The sequence below is a fragment of the Primulina tabacum genome, chromosome 6 (assembly GCF_025594145.1).
Source record: "Primulina tabacum isolate GXHZ01 chromosome 6, ASM2559414v2, whole genome shotgun sequence".
Taxonomy (NCBI): domain Eukaryota; kingdom Viridiplantae; phylum Streptophyta; class Magnoliopsida; order Lamiales; family Gesneriaceae; genus Primulina; species Primulina tabacum.
The window spans coordinates 20,949,889-20,966,692 of record NC_134555.1 but is presented as its reverse complement, the minus strand read 5'-3'; the positions used below and the strand labels follow the sequence as shown (position 1 = coordinate 20,966,692).

The window sequence follows — 16,804 nt, the reverse complement described above, 5'->3', positions numbered from 1 at the left end:
TAATAAAATTATTTTTTACAAAAATATAAAACCCTTCTATAAATAGCTTATGAATATGAGTTTACTATAATTCCACATTTCTTTCTTTCAAACCTTTATCGAAATCCGTTTTATTTGATAAACCAAATGGTTGATCAATTCAGTTGTTCATTCAATAATTATTTGGGTTATGCAAATAGAGAGAAGGAAATTAAAGCTCTCAAAATTTTCAATCTCATTTTCGTCTTTATCCTCGTACTTCTGAATTTCCTTACACAGCTTATTTACCACAAAATATTCCATCTGGTTCGAATTTTGTTTCCAACCCTCGATTTTTTCACAAATGTTAATGGCCGATTATTGTGCTTCAAGGAGTGGCCCTAATTTTTTTTTTATAAAAAAAGCAAGTCACGCCATCTCATATGGCGTGACTTGCGTAATAATATTTATTTTGCGTAATAGACGTGACTTAGAATAGGCGTGACTTGCTTTTACCTTTAAAAAAAACTTTAATACACTTATGAACTTTAATTATTTCAGAGTTGCACGCCGCCTCAGCACATGTATTAAAAGCTGCAACAACATAGATTTAATAATTTCGATTTCATTATAATATTATAAATTTTTTTCTATAAATTGAATATTTCATTGTCTCATTTCATTCACCCTTCTCATATTTTCAACGGTAAGTTTTCATAAATGTTTGAATTTATTTTTTTACTTCCTGCAGATTTTTATTAATTTGATTTTTTTTTTGCATGTTCATTTTAGTTGTAAATTATATTAAGGTATGTATACTAACATAAATTATTATGTTAAATATAATTTTTATAAATGAAATTATTATTTATGTTAGACTAATTTTGTAGTGTTGTTTAATTTTTTCAATTTTAATTATTACGTGATTGTTTAGTTATTACTAATTTTTGTAAAAAAATTTCAAAATCGTTCTAACCTTATTCATGGGCAGGATATTCAGAGGTAAATCTGACTCCTTTTAGAAACTTTTGATAAATTTTCATTATCGTTATTATTTTTTTAAAAAAATGTTAAAAAATTTATGTTATATGCTATTTTTTCTGTTATTATTATTTTTTATTGTTTTATAATAATTATATAATTGTATAGTACGATAATAATAATTTTAAATTTATTTTTTATGTATATATTTATTTCATATTTAATATAAAAGATTATTTGTAAAATGAGAAATAAAATCACGTAGTTTTTTTTTAATATATAAAATCACGTAGTTTTTTTTTAATATAAAATATCACGTTTTATAATTTATTTGAAAAAATATACTATCCCATATAAAAAAAGGAAGTCACGCCTACTTGTTGTAAAAAAAAACGTGACTTCCCTTATTATTTTTTCAAATAAATAATAATTTGCAGACTTCCATTAATAATTTGCATTATTGTAAAAAAAAAAGGGGGAAGTCACGCGTACTTGATAGGAGTGACTTCCATTATTATTTAAAATGTGTTAAATAAATTGTTTTGTTATTTGAAAATTGGTTTACATATAGTTAATATTTATATATTATAATTATTTTGTTAATTGATTTTGTAGTTATTATTTTTAGAGAATATTGTGTTATATAATAATATATTATTCTTGTTATTAATTACAGGATGTCATTACATGCTGAACATGTCGATGATACTGTTCTTTATCACCAACAAACACATATATCTAGTTTTATTACACCTAACAACTTGGATAATACCCTAAGAGAACGTAGATCAGATAATTTAATTTGAGAATTGTGGAAAAATGATTTAAAACACTATCATGTTCGGTTATGTCTACATGAAATGGGTTTTTATGGTATCCACTGCTGTGGTGATTTTGTTTACGATAATCATTTGATAACTGCTCTTGTCGAAAGATGGCGCAAGTCTAATGTATGGCAAGGTTACTGTTATGATTGGTTAGATTTGGTGTCACTACAGACAAACTTTAGATCAAATAGTTTGAAGTTGACTACTTTGTACTTACACTGTACACAAACGGTAATGGGTGAAAACAGTACAGATATAGAAGTCTCACAATACTCCGATGTGTTGCGCTGATGGTTATTGATGGTTGTGCGGTCAAATTGTTGTACTTACATTTTTTGCAAGATTTGCATAAGGTTCGTAGTTATAGTTGGGCAAGCGTTGTACTTGCATATTTATATCATGAGTTGTGTCATGCATCTGGATCAGGGAAACAAGAAATCGCATGTCCTTTATACATTTTACAGGTATGTTGATTACATTTTTAATTTGAATATATACTATTCTTTGGTTCACATTTATGAAACTCAATTGTTTTATAGATTTGGGCATGGTCTAGAATGATTCCTTTATGTCCTGACCACTTAGGATACAACCTAATAATGCGACATGAAAATCAAAATAGCGGTGATAATAATCTTCCAATTCCACCATATGGAGCAAGGTAATAATTGCAACATATGATATAAAATTAACAAAGTCATCTTTATTTTAAAGTCTTACAAACTTAATGTATATGCAGATGGAGTAATATATTCACGTGGACACATACACCTATGCATTCTATGCGGATCATTCGTGATGTGCTTGACAAAATGGGAGATGATCAGGTATTTACATTGTTTAAAATATAAAATTTAAAATATGTCAGATATTATCACTTTTGTACATGATTCCTTTTGTTTATTCATTGTAGTTTAAATGGCTCGTATACGACCTTGAAGCCGTGGATGTTTTGTCATTGCCCTTAGAATGTTGACATCCCACTCTCTGGCGAAGTTTGTGCCCACTGATATGTTTTCACATTGTCGAGATGCATCGCCCAAATCGAGTTCTTCGGCAATTTGGAATGTCACAAAAACATTCCAATACCAGCACTTGATGGAGATCAGTTACATGAATGCTCAAGGCAAGGGCGCAAAAATTATGATTGGATAAAACATCATAGACGAATGGTGGATGCGTGAGAAAATCGTCATAATCTGATCGTTGACAGTGAATTGGTTGAAAATTTTAGCATGACATATGATTATGAGACATGGTATGATTCTATAACTCGACGTTTCATATCTCCTATCGAGCCTCAACAAATTGATTAAGGTTATCAGCTCGGAGATGCATATTTTAGACGTGTTGTGATAAGTGCTTGTTAAACAATTTATTTTCAACACTTTGCATTATTCTATTACAATTTATTATTCATGTGTTTGATAAGTTTTTTATTTTTATTTTATATTAGAGAAATGAGCATCAATTTTAAAGAATTTGTTTGGAGGACTCTCTGTTGACGATCAACTGCGTGAAGCATTAGCTGAAGTTGTTAAAAAAAACTATCCAGACCGGTGATTTACTGTATGAAATGTCCTTTAGAACACCCGAGCAACAACATCATCATGCTAGGTCTTCAAACAGAAGGCGACGACTGAGAGATGATGATGTAGCCGATGAACCATCATTCTCGACCCCTGACTGGCGACAAAGCATGAGTACACAATCTCCCACGACTCATTCCTTGCCTCACACCTCACATTGTACATGTTTTTATTATCTAACTACTTTGTTTAAATTCACATTCATGTTCTTATTCAACAATATATTTATTTCACCTTTAGTGGATGATCCTTCGCATGGTACGACTACACAGTTGCCCGTAACTCTTGGTTGGGCTTCCACTTCACATGGTACATTTTTAAATATCAACGCAGTTTCTTTATATTATCGAAGTATATGTTTATTTCTACCTCTACGTACTTATTCAGCATCATATTTTTTTAACTTTCAGGAGAGGGTACTTCGCATGGAGATTCTGTATTTCGAGCTCCACATGCTTCCTATTGTGTGCCTTCCTCATCATCAATCGCCAAGTCATGTTCTCCTGAACATTGATATGAACGTGTCTTCCAACATTGGAGTGAATGTTAATTAAGAAGAAGAAGATGTAGAAGAAGAAGTTGAAGCCCCACACTTGGTGCATAAAAGTAAATGAATCCCAAAGCCACGGGATTGTGGGACTGGACATTGTTTGAGTAGGAAAAAAAATAAAATATGTGAATGTATAAGTTATGTATATTGAATACAAGTAAATCTATTTGTTTTGAGTTTCAAATATTTGATTTGTTTTTTTACTAACGACATTATATTGTGTTGCTATAATAAATAAGATAAATAGGTGCTAAATATGATATGATAAATATATATTTGTTGATACACAATCTATAATTAGGAAACAATGGTGATACTATAAAATAAAAAACAAAATGAGATGATTTTACACAACATGTAACATATAGATACCTAAAAATCTATTAGGCAAAGAAACAATGACATACAATCAAATAAAAACAAACAAAGTGTTCGATTAACATATAAAAATTACAAAGATACATGGAAAAACATACAATTATAATTGTAACACATTGAATTTCCTAGTGTTCCTTCAAACCTGCAACCACGTAAACAATTAAATAAAAGATTATTTTTCATTATGAAGGAAATATTGTAGTGCCCAAATTCAGTACACGTATAACACATGCATTTATTTAATTGTTAAATCTTTTTATTCAAAGTTTAAAATGAGCTTTTAGCCATGTATGATTTATTTAAATGCATTATTTTAAATTAATTATGTTTATGTGATGCACGTTAAAATGTTTTTCGAAGTTTCATTTTCAGGCGATTATTCGAAGCGGGATTGAGGAAAAGACCCGGTGACGATTTATGGCAATTTCAAAAGATGGTATTTAATTTTAAGTCAAGGATGATGCGTTTTAAATAATTTATTTAGTTTTAGCAATTTAAAGCCTTATTTATGTATTTAGTAATTTAAGAGTTTGGAACTTTTAAAATTAGTGTGTAAGCATTTTAAATGGGGAGTTTGATTAAATTAGTGTGTGTTAACTTTTGATTAGTATTTAATTTAGTTAATTTAGCACTAATTTCTCCTAATTAAAAACACACACACACGTTACACACACTCACACACACTTACACGTTTTTACACACACTAAAACACACAACACATCTACACATTCATTTTCAGATTTTTAAAGAAAGAAAACCTAGGGTTCTCCATCTAAGAAGCAGCCGCCCCCTTCCCCTTTATTTTCCAGCAAATTTTCGGCGATTTTATTTTAAGATAATCGAGCCACCATCGTTCCGGATCAACCTCGCTTCTTTCTCCACTTCGGTATCGCCGTTTCGGTAAAGTTTATCATCAAAAGGCACGCATAATCTCTCTTTTGCTGCGTCGACCATGTCATATTATGCGTTGCGTTATTTTATGCGTAAAATCCATGTATGATGTTCATAGTTTGAGCGGATAATTGATTGGATCGATTTTGAAGGAAAATTTTTAGATCTAAATCACGTTTTTATTGTTCTTCTTAAAACTGCGAATTTTCGGTCGAGATTTTGAGAAAACTTTCAACGCAAAAAATGTAGAACTTTTTGATACCTTCGATTTGATATAATATTCGAAATTTTTGGATAAAAATTGAGTGAGTTATGGCGTTTTTCGAGGGACTGCTCAAACTGCGTTTTCAGAAAATTATGATATTGATGCGTTCTTGAAGTTTAATTGTTGCAGGCTTCGTTGGGGATCGACAGGTGATCGTTGTTGCGTCTAGGTATGATTATTATGATGTTGGGTTGGTATTTTGTATGTCGTTTAGTGTCGATAGGTACTCGAACACCTTAGTAGTCGTAGGAATCGAGTTGGTGTCAATTACCACGTTTTTGAATTGTATGTGCCATAGGTGAACACCGTTGCTTTGGATGTTGTACGAAATTGGTTTGATGTTATAGCATGTTAGGATGGGTCTCGGGGTGTCGATTCATAGTCCGTGCAATCGAGTCTAGAAAGTATAGGAAAACATGTACAAAAATTTTCGTAAGTTCGCGTTCAAAGTAGGTACACGGACCCATACACGGATCCTGACACGGGGTCCGTGCCTTTGTTTCTTTCACGGTGTCATCCTTGCGAGCCTACACGGACCCATAGACGGACCCTAGCACGGGGTCCGTGTCCTCACTTCTTCCCGAGTTTCACTTTTACACACCTACACGGACCCCCACCCGGACCTAAGCACGGGGTCCGTGCCTTCCCTTTTCTTCACGAGTCATTCCATCGCACCCACACGGACCGGAGCCGGACCTGGGCACGGGGTCCGTGTACTTGAGTTTTGGGGAATATTATGGTATGCTTTGAGGTTTGATGTCATGGTTTAGTGCAAGGATTATCAAGGTCGAGTCAGGGGAAATTTTAGAATGTCTTAAGAAATGATCGAACTTGAGAGTAAGCATGATGAGTACGTCTAAGCTATGCAAGTTAAGCATGCAGTTTTGTTTTAGTATGTGCAGCAGCGACCCCAGTCGAAGTCCAACGAATCCCTCAACGCCAAGTAAGTATGTTGACGTGCAAGAAAATATTTTAAGTTTTTTAGGTATGCTAAATGTCTTGTGACCAAATTGAATGGGTTTGGAAGTCGGTGAACGTGGCCGAGGACCTCTCCACCCCGTTAAATTATGAACGGGTTAGATCGTGGTTGGAAAGCTTTAAATTATGAACGGGGACCAACCAGCCCGTTAAATCATTAACGGGGATCTCATGTATGTGGCAGTGGATACGTCCCTGTCAGCCCAGTACTGTGGTTTGTCTGATCAGGCGTTTATTATGTATGGGTCACTTGCTTTGAAACATCCTCTACGCAAAATGAAGTCATGTATGTTTAAGTATGAACAAGTACGCAAGCATGTTTAAGTTATGGCACGTCTATGTATGTATGCAAGTTCAAGCTCATTTCAAATCCAAGCTTCAAGTATGTATGTTCTATTTTAAAGTTGCATGCGATTTTATTATGTATTACTTGCTATTCTCAGTTTATACGTGTTGAGTCTTTAGACTCACTAGACTTGATCGATGCAGGTGAGGAAGTCTATGAGAAGACAGGAGGTGGGGACCAAGGAGCAGGCTTGGACTGAGCGGGAGGCTAGACCCGAGGACCGCCCACGTTATATTAAGATTTTAAGCATGAAAATATTAATACTCTGATTTTACGTTTTGATACGAGATGTTTTGAGCAAGCTTTTCTTTTAGCAAAATTTTTATTTGTGAATGGATGATGTAGTGACGACCGTATTGATTTTATTTTCGTATTCATAAAAATTTTTAATTTTTCCACTAATTTTAAGTAGTAAAAAGTACGGTACGTTACAGTTGGTATCAGAGCGGTGTTCTTGTAATGGGTTATGCCTACTGCTAGTCGCAAGAAGCTCACGAAGTCATAGCTCAAGTCTGTAAGTTTTAAAGTTTCAAATTCATGCTATGTAGTAAGCATTAAGTTCTGATTTCAGCATGTGCATATTTTCAAGTTGTAGTATGTGCATCTTATGTCATTTATATCATGTTCATGCATGTTGGGTTTACGTGTTGAGTAAATGTGGGAAAAGTATACCTCCTAGACGTAGGATTGTGCGTGAAGCAGGAGATGAGAATAGGGAAGCTCAGGATGGGGAGAGGGCCACTCCTCCTCGTCCACCGCCAGATATGCAGGATTAGAAGCTTGTAGGGATGACTCAGTTCGTCGCATAGTTTGCGGGGAACCAAGCTAAAGTGGATGCAGGGGCGAGGCCCAGATCGGAAAGAGTTTACGAGAGGTTTAGGAGGATGGATCCTAAGGAGTTCTCGGGGACTACTGACCCGATGATAGCAGAAGGATGGATTAAGTCCATCGAGGTAATCTTTGCGTTTATGGAGCTGCAGGATGCAGACAGAGTTAGATGTGCAACCTTTTTGTTGACAGAGGACGCCAGGCTATGGGGGGAGAGCGCGTCCATGTCGGTGAATCTGCAGACTCTGTCATGGGATGACTTTAAGGAGATCTTTTACTCCAATTACTTCAATGAGAAAGTACGATCCAGACTGACTAGGGAGTTTATGACGTTGCGTTAGGGGGATAGCAGCGTTGCGGAGTTTGAGAGGGGGTGTCACTTTGTACCCCTGATTGCGAATGATGCGCGGGAGAAGTTGAGGCATTTTATTGTAGGTTACGGCCGATCTTGCGCCGTGATGTGAGGGTAGCTGGCCCCACTCCTTATGCAGTCGCCGTATCTAGGGCTTTGGCGGCAGAACAAGACCAGCGGGACATTGAGGTCGATAGGCAGGGCAAGAGGCCCTATCAGGCACCTCGTCTTGAGGAATCTTTGTAAGTCATTAAAAAATTTAGGATTAAGTGGATATGAGTACTGGAATTAGGTTATCTAAGACTACTTTGGTTGTGTAAGCTTTAATTTCAAGTTTATGAAATAGGTGATTATACGGGGATATTTGATGAAATAAAAACAAAAGAGAATTAGTTGTATTCAACATAGGTTAGCAATGGTCGAATATTAAGATTTTTATCGAGTAAGAAATTTAAAATCTTTATATGAGGATTCTAGAATTCTGTGGGTTATAAGCGAAGTTGATTTATTAGAATTAGTCCATCATTAACAAGGGGAAACTTATTAAGCTTTATACGTTAGAATGAATTAAGTACTGAGGATTCGTCAAAGTGTGACATTCGTTCCAATGAGGAGGGTTTAAGTTTCTTAGGCCTCAACTATAATGTAATTGGGAAGGAAATAGTTTAAGCATGTGTTTGATGCTAGGAAGGTTTTATTATCTAAGCAGAATATCGATAATGTATATTTTGGGGTTTTATGGATTAATGTTACTCGAAATTTAAGATTTGCAACAATCTTTATTTGGGATGTACTTATAAATGGCTAAGTTACGTAAGTTTGGTGTCGTAAGGTAAAGATTCGATTCAAGGATCGTAGGTCAATGTTATTACTGGGTTAAGATAAGGTTTAACTTTTGAGTGTAGAACCAAGGATAGAAGTTGATCAGTAACTTTTGGTGCTAAGATTTCTTAGGTTGAACTGCATAAATGCTAAGGTAATAGATCGATGAACATTACGGGTATAGTATAAGAAAAGTGAGATAAGATAAGTTTGAACCTCCATTTCTAATATTGGGAATTGTGAGAAAAGTCAGAATTCGAGGTCATAGTAAAGTAAAACTAAGACAACCTTCAGGACTAGATATGAACATTACGAGTTTTTAGCGACTAATGCTCCAGCAATTTTCATGGACCTCATGAATCGAGTATTTCAGCCTTACCTCGACCAGTTCGTCATAGTATTTATTGACGATATCCTTATTTACTCGAAGGGCCACGAGGAGCATAGTCAGCACTTGAGGACAGTTTTGCAGACTTTGCAGAGTCGCAAGTTATTTGCAAAGTTCAGTAAGTGTGAATTTTGGTTGGAGAAGGTAGCATTTTTGGGTCATATAATTTCTAGCAGCGGCATTGAGGTGGATCCAGCGATGGTAGCAGTCGTTAAAGAATGGGTTGAACCGAAGAATGCATCAGAGATCCGCAGTTTTCTGGGATTAGCCGGCTACTACCGTAAGTTCATTTAGGGGTTTTCGTCCATAGTAGTGCCACTCACTTCGTTGACCAAGAAGAAAGTTAAGTTCGTGTGAGTGGCGAGTGTCAGAAGAGCTTCGATACTTTGAAACAAGCTCTTATTTCAGCGCTAGTGTTAGCCATGCCAACAGGGCAAGGTGGCAGTACTGATGCAACAGAGTCGAGTTATAGCTTATGCTTCCAGGCAGTTGAAAGTGCATGAGAAGGACTACCCGACTCACGACTTGGAATTAGCCGCCGTTGTCTTTGCGTTGAAGATTTGGAGACATTACTTGTACGGCGAGAAATGTCAGATATTTACCGATCACAAGAATCTCAAGTATTTCTTCACGCACAAGGAACTGAACATGAGACAGAGACGGTGGTTAGAATTGGTGAAAGACTATGATTGCGAGATTAGCTACCATCCGGGAAAAGCTAATGTTGTGGCAGATGCCTTGAGCAGAAAGGTTGCAGTCATAGCTCAGTTATCAGTGCAGAGACCTCTTCAGTCTGAGATTCAGAGGTTTGGTTTGGAAGTTTACCATAAGGGCAGAGCACCAAGGCTGTCTAATCTGACAGTCCAGTCTTCTCTGCTAGACCGTATCCGGACATGCCAGTCTTCAGATGAGCAGTTGCAGAAATGGAGACTGAAGGATGAAGCCAAGGGCAGTCTACTGTACACAGTGTCAGATGGTATTGTGAGTTACAGAGGTAGAATGTGGGTTCCTAGTGTTGATTCGATCAGACAGGATATTCTGACGGAGGCACATACATCTCCGTATTCTATTAACCCAGGAGGTCCCAAAATGTACAAAGACTTGCAGATTCTGTATTGGTGGCCGGGAATGAAGAGAGATGTAGAACCCGAAAATCAGATTACGTATAAGCCAAGCATAATTGCTACTATTAAAAAAATGAATATTTTATATAAATATGAAGTGTTTGATTTATTTTAAAAATTTTAAGTCGTGATTATTTATTTTAAAGGTAGATGTTTAGTTTTATCTTTTCAAGATAAATACGCGAGGTCGGACCGGAGTTTGGAGATTAAATATAAGATTAATGAGATTAATAATAAGAAAATATTCCTAAATTTAATTTAACTCAAAGAATAATTTAATTTAAAGAAAAAGAATGTCCTTGAGATTTAATAAATTAATTAGAGCTAAGTTGGTAAATAAGTTCTTTTAGGTTCAATATTTAATTAAAGCCTAAATTAAAATGTGGAAACAAATGAAGATGAATTAATCTAGGTATAATATATTCAAGAAATTAAATATAGCATTTTAATACTTAATTTTTAAATCAAGCAAGGCCAAGCAAGATTTTATCCTAAATTAAATTGTTAATTCAATAAAATATATATAATGGGTGTATTAAACCTTGAACATGTAAAATACAAGATTTAAAACAATATTATGCAATGTTAGTAACAAGTTAGTCAACTCCTTAAACAAATTCACATGCTTAGTAAGCTAATTCGAATCACCTCATTAGTCTTTAAAGTAAATATAATTCTCCACCTTTAATTCACTAGTTATTGGAAAACTCAAATACTATAATACAACATATTTCTAATCAAACCATTACCACAACAAGCCAACGTGCAGTAGGAAAAGAAAGGTAAGAAGCTTCGGCAGTTAGGAGAAGAAGAAATAATTCAAATGCTATTCAACACCTTCACTTGTAACATCCCACCTTAATGCATATTATTACACCTTTATCAACCCTTATTGCACTCACCTTTATTAGTCTAGCAAATAAACGAGAACATGCAAGAAAAAAAGGAGAAAAGAATCGGCCGCTAGGTAAAGGAGAAAACATTCAAAAATCCATTCCACTCCTTCACTTGTAACTCCTAACTAAATGCATATTATGACCCCTTAACACCTCCTATATCATTCACCTTCATCCCTAACAATTCCTACACCCATGTGCTCGAAAAACATCAGAAAAAGCAGCAGCTAAACTCGTGAACACAGCAGCAAACAAGAAGAGAAATCCAACTCGGTTACGTCGCGTCGTATTGTCGTTTTGATTTGTTTTCTTCAAAAACAAATTCCAGGCATGTATATATTGTTTATTTTCTCTTCAATCAAGTCCTATAGATATTTTTAATCCTTTATATATCTAGGATGCAAGCAGTATCACGAAATTGACAGCAAATGTACAACCAAAAATCTGTACAAAAGTTTTCGGCTTCTTGGTTTTCAATGTCACGGTTTGGGTGTGTTTTGTTGCTTACAGGGAGTTGCTCGGTTCCAGGTCCTCAAGGCTGCATTTAGGCATGAATTAGAGGGTATTAGGATGCTGTTAGTTCATTGATTTGAGTCCCCTACATTGCAAACAAGAGTATGACAGCAACTATCTTCCCTAAGCGGCAGAAGTGAGTCACGAATTGTGTCATTGAGTGATTAAGGTGTATGTTCGAAACCTGGCTGTCCTAGGGGCTGTAGCCACGGTTAGAAACCTTCCTTATCATGTTTAGGACGTGACCAAATCATCTTTTCAAAGCTTGTTTCATAGATCCCTCAGATTTTCACATAAACATGACAAGTGCTCATCGGTTTTAAAATTCTGATTCTTGTATGAGTATGGTTTCGGTTTTGGTTGTGTTGTATGGATTATGGTTGGCTTGTAGCCCATAGCCATGGTTCTTACAACACTCCATCATGTCTAGATCGAGCCATGGTCGATAAAATGGCCCTTGGAACGAGACAAGACAGTAAAATGGTTCAATACAACACACTATGCAGCAAGTGGTGCTCTCGGTTGGTATGCTGTAATTGTCCTAGGTGTTTCCTTGGATTGTGGTTGGCTTCTAGCCCTTAGCCATGGTCCAAGACATGCCTTAGGATGTTGGTAAGAGTCCTTGGGCGGCGGTTCAAGCCAATGGTCATTAAATTTCAGAGTTTGCACCACAAACACACAAGTTGCTACTGCTGTATTTTGACAGCAACTTTCATCTTCGGTTTTGATGCTTGTTTGAGTTCTTGGTTGACTTTTAGCCCATGGCCTTGGACTGGACAGTACCTCAATGAGTTAGGAAAGTCATGTTTTTGGCCGTTCATGATTTGGTCGAGTTTAGAGGTCGTACGAGAATTTACGGTGAAAGGTGCCAAAATGACTCTCGAAAGGGTGTTTTATGTTTTTGTGTTCCATTCACTTATTTTCGTGTTTTACAGTCCTTGTGCATATTTTTTAGTATGTTTGGGGTATTTTTAATCATGGTTAAACGTGGGTTTAATATTGGTTCGGGTTAGTACGATACCATGATTAAAAATCAAGTTGTTGGTCCGAGTCGTCTCGTTTTTGGTTCTATTGTTAAGTTTTGTCAAGTTAAAATTTATTTCATGCGTCACATATTAGAATTAAGTTGCAGCAAGCCTGGGAGCGATCCAACTCATCCGGTAAAAATAAGGTTATAATTATATTACGTGCATAAAAATATAAAATGTTTATTTTTGAGATATATGCTATATGTCTTGTGGCCACCTTATGCTTATGGGTTTGGAAGTCGGTAGGCGCAACCGAGGACCTCTCCGCCCGGTGAATTACGACCGGTTTATGATTATGTATGGGTACGGACATCCAGTCCAAGGGCTGTGATTGATCTCTACCGTCCAGTATACTGTGGTTTAGTCTGATCAGGCGCTTACGCTATGTTATGGGCCACTTGCTTAGAAACATTATCTCTACCAGAAAATTATGATATGTTATGACAGAGCTCTATTGAGCAAAGCTTTTACGCATGAATTTTCAGATATGCACGTAGTTATAATTATTCATGATACGATTTTTACCATACGCTCTACGATACTTTATTTTTATGATGCATGCGATTTTATGTTATATTTACTTGTTATTCACGATATATACATGTTGAGTCTTTAGACTCACAAGACTTGATTGTTGTAGGTATTGACGAGGTCGAGACCGCGGGCGGAGACCAGTGAGCGATCTTGGGACAGCAGTAGTAAACCCGAGGACCTCATGATTTAATTTATACACTTTTTCTTATTCAAACTCAGTTTTAATACTTTGGATTATTTTTAAATTGATACGTTGGATTATTTTTAAGTGATGTTTACGTTGGATTATTTTTAAATTGTTGGTTGAAAACAATATTTGCTTCCGCTGGTTGAAAACAATATTTGCTTCCGCTGTTGTTTTAAAGTAAAAATTATTTACATGTTTATTTTAATTAAATAAGACAATATAATTATTTATTTAGAAAAATTTTAATAATTCCGCAAAATTATGAATACGAAATACGGGCCTTTACAAGAGACATCTGCAGATTCGTATCAGAATGTCTTACTTGTCAGCAAGTGAAAGCTGAACATCAGAGGCCAGCAGGGATGCTTAAGCCACTCCCAATCCCAGAGTGGAAATGGGAGAACATCATGATGGACTTCTTCGTTGGATTGCCTAGATTAGTCAGAGGCTTTAATGTCATTTGGGTTATTGTGGATCGACTCACGAAGTCAGCGCACGTTTTGCCAGTGAAGATGACTTTCTCCATGACGCAGTACGCGGAGCTTTATATCAGGGAGATAGTCCGTTTACATGGGTTCCCAGTTTTGATTGTGTCCGACAGGGACCCGAGGTTTACGTCGTCCTTCTGGAAGAGCTTACATGCAGCCATGGGGACAAAGTTGCTGTTTAGTACAGCTTTTCACCCGCAGACAGATGGCCAGTCTGAGCGAGTTATTCAGATTTTAGAGGATTTGTTGAGAGCCTGTATGATTGATTTTCAGGGGACTTGGGCGTCTAAGATACCTCTAGTGGAGTTTACCTACAACAACAGTTTCCAATCATCTATAGGTATGGCTCCCTATGAGGCGCTGTATGGACGGAAGTGCAGATCACCAGTCCATTGGGATGAAGTTGGGGAGAGAGCAGATCTTGGTCCGGAGATAGTTCAGCAAACTGCAGATGTGGTGGTCAAGATTCGTGACAGAATGAAGACTGCCCAAAGCCGTCAGAAGAGCTATACTGATAAGAGGAGGAGAGATCTCGAGTTTGCCGTTGGTGATCACGTATTCGTCAAAATAGCACCTATGAAGGGTGTAATGAGATTTGGGAAGAGAGGCAAGCTGAGTCCGAGATTTATTGGACCGTTCGAGATTCTAGACAGAGTTGGGACAGTAGCTTACCGTGAAGCCCTTCCGCCGAATCTGGCCGGGGTACACAATGTGTTCCACGTTTCTATGCTGAGGAAGTACCTTGCGAATCCTTCGCATATTCTGAGTTTTGAGCCATTGCAGCTTGCTCCAGACCTGTCTTATGAGAAAAGACCCGTCCAAATCCTAGACAGACAGGAGCGCAGACTTCGGAACAAGGTGACTAAGCTAGTCAAAGTCCGGTGGCTAAACCAATCAGTGGAAGAGGCCACTTGGGAGTCAGAGGCAGATATAAGGGTTCGCTACCCAGAGTTGTTCGGTAAGACTTAATTTCGAGGACGAAATTTTTATAAGTGGGGGAGGAACTGTAGTGTCCAAATTCAGTACACGTATAACCCATGCATTTATTTAATTGTTAAATCTTTTTATTCAAAGTTTAAAATGAGCTTTTAGCCATGTATGATTTATTTAAATGCATTATTTTAAATTAATTATGTTTATGTGATGCACGTTAAAATGTTTTTCGAAGTTTCATTTTCAGGCGATTATTCGAAGCGGGATTGAGGAAAAGAGCCGGTGACGATTTTTGGCAATTTCAAAAGATGGTATTTTATTTTAAGTCAAGGATGTGGCGTTTTAAATAATTTATTTAGTTTTAGCAATTTAAAGCCTTATTTATGTATTTAGTAATTTAAGAGTTTGGAACTTTTAAAATTAGTGTGTAAGCATTTTAAATGGGGAGTTTGATTAAATTAGTGTGTGTTAACTTTTGATTAGTATTTAATTTAGTTAATTTTGCACTAATTTCCCCTAATTAAAAACACACACACACGTTACACACACTCACACACACTTACACGTTTTTACACACATTAAAACACACAACACATCTACACATTCATTTTCAGATTTTTAAAGAAAGAAAATCTAGGGTTCTCCATCTAAGAAGCAGCCGCCCCCTTCCCCTTTATTTTCCAGCAAGTTTTCGGCGATTTTATTTCAAGATAATCGAGCCACCATCGTTCCGGATCAACCTCGCTTCTTTCTCTGCTTCGGTATCGCCGTTTCGGTAAAGTTTATCATCAAAAGGCACGTATAATCTCTCTTTTGCTGCGTGGATCATGTCATATTATGCGTTGCGTTATTTTATGCGTAAAATCCATGTATGATGTTCATAGTTTGAGCGGATAATTGATTGGATCGATTTTGAAGGAAAATTTTTAGATCTAAATCACGTTTTTACTGTTCTTCTTAAAACTGCGAATTTTCGGTCGAGATTTTGAGAAAACTTTCAACGCAAAAAATGTAGAACTTTTTGATACCTTCTATTTGATATAAGATTCGAAATTTTTGGATAAAATTGAGTGAGTTATGGCGGTTTTCGTGAGACTGCTCAAACTGCGTTTTCAGAAAATTATGATATTGATGCGTTCTTGAAGTTTAATTGTTGCAGGCTTCATTGGGGATTGACGGGCGATCGTTGTTGCATCTAGGTATGTTTATTATGATGTTGGGTTGGTATTTTGTATGTCGTTTAGTGTCGATAGGTACTCGAGCACCTTAGTAGTCGGAGGAATCGAGTTAGTGTCAATTACCACATTTTTGAATTGTATGTGCCATAGGTGAACATCGTTGCTTTGGATGTTGTACGAAATTGGTTTGATGTTATAGCATGCTAGGATGGGTCTCGGGGTGTCGATTCATAGTCCGTGCAATCGAGTCTAGAAAGTATAGCAAAACATGTACAAAAATTTTCGTAAGTTCGCTTTCACAGTAGGTACACGGACCCATACACGGATCCTGACACGGGGTCCGTGCCTTTGTTTCTTTCACGGTGTCATCCTTGCGAGCCTACACGGACCCATAGACGGACCCTAGCACGGGGTCCGTGTCCTAACTTCTTCCCGAGTTTCACTTTTGCGCACCTACACGGACTCCCACCCGGACCTAAGCACGGGGTCCGTGCCTTCCCTTTTCTTCACGAGTCATTCCACCGCACCCACACGGACCCGGAGCCGGACCTGGGCACGGGGTCCGTGTACTTGAGTTTTGGGGAATATTATGTTATGCTTTGAGGTTTGATGTCATGGTTTAGTGCAAGGATTATCAAGGTCGAGTCAGGGGAAATTTTAGAATGTCTTAAGAAATGGTCGAACTTGTGAGTAAGCATGATGAGTACGTCTAAGTTATGCAAGTTAAGCATGCAGTTTCGTTTTAGTATGTGCAGCAGCGACCCCGGTCG

The 16,804-nt window shown here is 36.7% G+C and overlaps 1 protein-coding gene across 1 annotated transcript; it reads left to right on the top strand.

The window, feature by feature from the left end:
• Positions 1-2,056: 2,056 nt before the first annotated feature.
• Positions 2,057-2,938, top strand: LOC142550106 (serine/threonine-protein phosphatase 7 long form homolog). Its single transcript, XM_075659344.1, has 4 exons — positions 2,057-2,230; positions 2,306-2,427; positions 2,506-2,593; positions 2,680-2,938. Exons 1-4 carry the CDS (start codon positions 2,057-2,059, stop codon positions 2,740-2,742), a joined length of 447 nt encoding a protein of 148 aa, XP_075515459.1. The 3' UTR covers positions 2,743-2,938.
• The last annotated feature ends 13,866 nt before the right edge of the window (positions 2,939-16,804 follow it).

Bases quoted from the DNA above. Each gene is read 5' to 3' on its own strand.
- LOC142550106 (XM_075659344.1), top strand. From the start codon at position 2,057: ATGGTTATTGATGGTTGTGCGGTCAAATTGTTGTACTTACATTTTTTG. The intron at 2,231-2,305 runs GTATGTTGATTA...ATTGTTTTATAG, and splicing joins GTCCTTTATACATTTTACAG to ATTTGGGCATGGTCTAGAAT. The intron at 2,594-2,679 runs GTATTTACATTG...TATTCATTGTAG, and splicing joins ACAAAATGGGAGATGATCAG to TTTAAATGGCTCGTATACGA.